The 5,414-nt window shown below is 41.4% G+C and overlaps 1 protein-coding gene across 1 annotated transcript; it reads left to right on the forward strand.

The window, feature by feature from the left end:
* Positions 1 to 2,590: 2,590 nt before the first annotated feature.
* LOC104273921 (alcohol dehydrogenase class-3) lies at positions 2,591 to 5,184 on the forward strand (the record flags this gene model as incomplete). The annotated part of the gene is made up of 4 exons (XM_009869407.1): positions 2,591 to 2,692; positions 3,591 to 3,732; positions 4,304 to 4,391; positions 4,929 to 5,184. Coding segments are annotated over 4 exons (588 nt in total), but the record flags the coding sequence as incomplete, so codon positions are not given.
* Between the last annotated feature and the right edge of the window lie 230 nt (positions 5,185 to 5,414).

Below are 5,414 nucleotides of genomic sequence, written 5' to 3' on the forward strand. Positions count from 1 at the left end.
TCTGCAGCAGTGGTGCCAGTCTGTTTTCAGTACAGCTGGACCTTGCTTGCTCTCAGAACCATTGCCCGGCATGTTTTACTGCATTGGCTTTCAAAACATCACCATAGTCCAAAAACCTGCTTAATACCGCTTTATTTTCGGTGCAGCTGTTCAGTGCCCCGGGTCTAAGCTGGCAAAGTGCTCTCGCTTGTCCAGGCACTGATGGCTGCTCCAGGCCAGCAGCAGTCTCAGAGTGGGTGGTGCAGCTTCTGCCACTGCTGAGAGCTCCGTTTCATCTTGAGTGACAGAGCTGGTCCTGTGCATAGCTACAAGCAACTCACCAGTTTTGTTTCTGTGCTAATATGTTAATAGAGAAGATGAAGAAACTGTGGAAGTCTCTTCCCTGGAAGTGTGCAAGGCCAGGCTGGATGGGGTTTTGAGCAACCTGGTCTAGTGGGAGGTGGCCCTGACCGTGGCAGGGGGATTCGAACTAGATGATCTTTAAGGTCCCTTCCAGTCCAAACCATTCTGTGATTCTGAAAGAACTGGAGAAAGCCAGGATTTTTTTCCAGTCGTTGGCTTCAAGATTTTTGTCAAAATATCAGTGGAAAGCTTTGATTGTTGAAAAGTCAGAGGATGGGGCTTTTCTGATAAAAACTCTGAATAGTCATGGGGCATTTCTGGCTGTGTGAACTGACACGAGTTTTCAGAAGCCATCTTTAAAGGTTTCTGACCCAGGCATTAATATTTCCAAATATGCTTCCAGATGTGTAATATTAGTTTTAGGACGGTCAGAATTTATCCTGCACGGAGACTTTTCCTTTCTCGCCTCTTCAATCCTGTGTTTAATAAGTTTGTGGAAATTCAGATTTTAAGAATGCACAGCCTCCCGTGTAAGAACAAGTGACTTCATGAGGGAAGGATGAGGGATGGACTGAAAATGAGTAAATGATTTATCAAATGATGGCTCCTCTTGCACTTTGTGCCTTGAATTTTCTGGCAAAATCTTTGGTACATTTAGAAATTGTGATCAATGCCCATACTGTGACTGCACAGTTAGTTACTATGTTGCATTCAGTGCATTTGGATAATATTTACCCTGGTAATAAAAGGAGGGCAAGGGAAATTCATGGTTCTGGGTTAAGGGTGTTTCTGTCCAATCTTGGCCTCTGCCAGCTGTAGGAACGGTTACCTGCTTTCTGTTATAAAGCTTCAGGCCCTTTAGGCTTGGCAGTATTTGTTTTAGCAAGTTTAGGCAAGGTAAAGGTCTGCAGTGCTGCTATCACAGGTACGGTGAGGGTTTTAACTGTTTCTGGCAATGTCCAATGCTGTTTATTGTACAACACAAATACTACACAAAGTCGTAAACCACCCGTTATTTTCTCCTGTGCACAAAGGTGATGAATCGGACCTGGCAAGCTCAAAAAGTGGTCTTGGTGCTGTTATTTCTTCCAGGCAATAAAAGTTCAAAAAAAGGCTGGATGACTCTGTGTCTGGTCTTGGGAATTTGCATTAATCCTCTTTCAGTGATTCCATGGGAACGCCACAGCTTGTTTGAATGCACAGAATGTAATTTCTTTATATCAGTTTATAGTGCCTGCTGTAAAATGCTTTGTATTTCTGTGTTTCTGTCATAGCAAAGGCTTAGACCTTGTTTGCATGGAAGACAATCAGTGCAAGTCTTCTTGTATAACTGAATTATTCCAAAATACATGGATGCTATTCTGGAGTAGGTTGCAAAGGGATCTATTCCAAAGCAGTCTAGTCTGCAACAGCATTCCTCAACAGATTTTATGTAGAGAAGGTCTTGAATTTGATTTCGCAACTCGTCTGTGTGCCCTGCAGAAAGCTATTGTGTTGTTACATTTGATGTTATGTCTTGTCAGAAAGGAAGATTCAGGTTGTTTGATCCCCTGCCCATTTTATCCTGAAGGACAGACCCAGAGTGATTCTTTGTAAAACTGAGAGTGATGAATGAAGACTTGCTAGCAGTAATCCTCGCAGGCTCTGCAGAGGTGTTAGTGCACAGTAACTCACTGACAATAACCGTACAGGAAAATCTCCCTGGTCCCTCAGCATCACTGCAGGGCTTTGCATGAAAGCTGCACACATATGCATCTCCTTGCCAAAATTGTACTCGAAAGCCACCGGGATAAGGAACAAGAAATTCACTCTTGATGTGGGCCTCAGATCATTGTGTGACCTCCAGTTTGCTTTCTGATATATTTTTTTTTTACTTTGCACACTCTGTGCTGGAGCAACATATCTCAGATGAATGCCAGTCTCTTATTTTAAACCACTATTTTTATTATGCAATCTTTCCATTCCTATTGCTCATTTTACTGCAATATTTGAGTATCTGCTAAACACTCCTGGGTCTGTTAGTTTTTTTGTTCAGTAAGAGAATGACATCCAAGTTTCAGATCTTGGTTTACTTACTACTATTTAGCTTCCCGAAAGCAAATGTAGGGCAATTAAACCTTTGTGTTGAAATTACGAATTTCAGATCTGGGATTCTTTCCAAAAGCCATTTTCTCACTTGGCTGAACAAGAATTATTTTAAATGAACCATACAACAGATGTCCTCTTTTTTGTTGTTGTTGTCTTTTAGGTTATTAAATGCAAGGCTGCTGTTGCCTGGGAGGCAGGTAAGCCTCTCTCTCTTGAGGAGGTGGAGGTTGCTCCACCAAAAGCTCATGAAGTTCGTATCAAGGTAATTAAATCAATCATTAGCTGTATGCATTGTATTTTGGGACACTAAGTAGTGAAGTTGAACAGTTTGTTTACCAACGGAAGAAATGCTGAATGCGTAACATTGGTTCATTAGTATCTCAGCTGGCTTTACAAAGAAGAAAATGACAGTAGTTAGATCTTGTGTTTATGAAAAACACTTTTAATTTCTAATGGTCTCACTTCACAGTCTGGTCTAACTGTCGTGGCTAGTCTTGGGCATCAATTCCAGTTGTTACAGACTAAGCTCCCACAAAAGATCTGAGCTAGGAACTTGCCCTTGCGTGAAGGGCATTAGCTTGTGACCTGTGGCAGGTGTGTAACAGGCTGGATTTTACTTCAGTCAGGCCACAAGTTACGGGCTGCTGAGCTGCAATTGGTCTGTTGGCTTCCCCACACCCAAGTTTCTGATTTGATCAAGGACTTTCCAGTAGCCCATATCTACCAAAAAAGTATACATTAAGGTAACATTTATCTTGTAGAAAAAGTCTCTGCATGGTGCTTGAGACTTAAACTAGATTTATGCAGTACTGAAGAGTTCTGTGTGGTCTCTGGTCATTTTACCTTTGAGAGACTAACTTTAAATCTGAGATGTCAACCTACTTTGAGACAACTTGGCAGTACTGTTTTCTAGCTTTGGGAAACCAGATGTCATCTCCTACCCATTTAGTTGACAGAAATGAGAAAGATGGACTGTCACGACTTTACTTTTCCAAAGTAAGAAAAAGTGCCTTGCCGTGGCGCTCCTGTGCCTTGCCAGGAGTGAAATTATCTTGCCTGCATCACAAACACTTCCAGGTGCAATTGTTCTGAATTTCTGACTTAGATCTGGGCTACGATTCTGTTCTTCAAGGTGCCTCACATTATGTATTTCTTCACAGATAGTTGCCACTGCTGTCTGTCACACTGATGCCTATACTCTGAGCGGTGCTGATCCCGAAGGATGTTTCCCTGTGATCTTGGGTCATGAAGGAGCGGGAATTGTAGAGAGTGTGGGAGAAGGAGTAACAAAAGTAAAGCCAGGTAAGAAAATACCTTACAAGTTTTCTGCCTTTCTTGAAAGTGTTACTTTACTACAAGGTCAGCTGTGAAATTGGGCCACTAAAATGCCGTATCGCAGGAGTTAATATGTCTTCATCTAGTGTGTGGGCCTGTCTAGATTTCTCTTGTCTGTGAGATACAACACTAATCTATTCAATGTGCTCTTGGTCTAATGCTTGAAGGAGCCCTTACCTGAAAATGGATCGATATAGTTAGAAGAGGGTTTATTTACAAGTGGTAGTTGTTTCCTGTTGGATTAATTACAGGGCTTAAGAATGTTTAATCATGTTGTTCAGTTCCAATTTGGGGTTGTTTTGTTTCACAGTAAAGTTCCTGTTCTGGAGTGATGACCTTCTGTTCCGCTGTCTGCCCAGACATGAGAAAAGTGTTTTATCTTAACACTCTGTATAAACAGTGCTACTCTATACTGTAAACAATTTTTAATACATGAAGAAGGTTTTAATTGAACACAAGCTCACATAGAAACCATCAGGTTTTTCCTAATGCCTTGCTTGACTTGATAACTAGCTGCAGAATTTTTTTTTTTCCTAAGGAGACACTGTTATCCCTCTATACATCCCTCAGTGTGGAGAGTGCAAGTTCTGTAAGAATCCTAAAACAAATCTGTGCCAGAAGATAAGGTCTGTATACTTTTGGTTTTGACACACGGTATAGTATTTGTTCATGTGGATACCTGTTCGGGTTATCAAAAGTAAATTACAAGAGTTATCTTTGAATAAAATGTTTCTTTTTTGCCCTTAAATAAAACTGTTTCTCTGGTTTTATATGTGCAAAGGTATAAACTGCTAGCTTCTGTCCACAGCTTTGAAAACATAAATGCTCTGACTATATTTAATCCATATTAAGGGAAGCAACTCAGGGAATTTAGCTCTTGGAAAAGACCGGGGTGTGGTGCTGTGGTACAAGCAGTTAGCTTGGTAGCTAACAAGGTCAGCATGTTGACAAACTCCATTTCTTTCTCTGCTTCCATGGAGGAATTAACAGCATGAAGTTTTAAAGTTTAGCATCTAATTTCTGAGAACTCTTTGGTTTATTGGAATGATTAAAAATAACAGTGCAAGTATGGAACTGCATCTCTGTGCTCCTTAAGGGATACTGTCTGGCAAGCGTATTTACTGCTTAAGAGTCTGACTGTACTTTCCTGTCTTTGCCTTAAGAATTACTCAGGGGAAAGGACTCATGCCTGATGGTTCCAGCAGATTCACCTGCAAAGGAAAGCAGATTTACCACTTCATGGGGACTAGCACCTTCTCTGAGTATACTGTGGTGGCTGATATCTCAGTAGCAAAGATAGATGCTGCAGCACCTCTCGATAAAGTGTGCCTGCTGGGTTGTGGCATCTCTACTGGCTACGGGGCTGCTGTTAACACTGCTAAGGTAAAGGCTGTGGTTGCCTCTGGCTTTTGTCTGTGACTGTATCTGAGCTCAAGTGCACAAGATAGGAACTAGATTAGGACTGTAAACATGGTGCTTAGATTTGTTTCTTCTTCCTCTTCAACTGATGAAGTTTAGCTAAGAATTTCTAACTTCTCCATAAAGGCCAGAACACTTCAGAAGAACCTCATGCCCTTTAGAGGAAATCGAAGTAGAAGATTCTGCATTCCTTTGCATTCTGCATTCCTCTGGATACCAACCACACCAAC

Source organism: Apaloderma vittatum, unplaced genomic scaffold, assembly GCF_000703405.1.
Source record: "Apaloderma vittatum isolate BGI_N311 unplaced genomic scaffold, ASM70340v1 scaffold41095, whole genome shotgun sequence".
NCBI lineage: Eukaryota > Metazoa > Chordata > Aves > Trogoniformes > Trogonidae > Apaloderma > Apaloderma vittatum.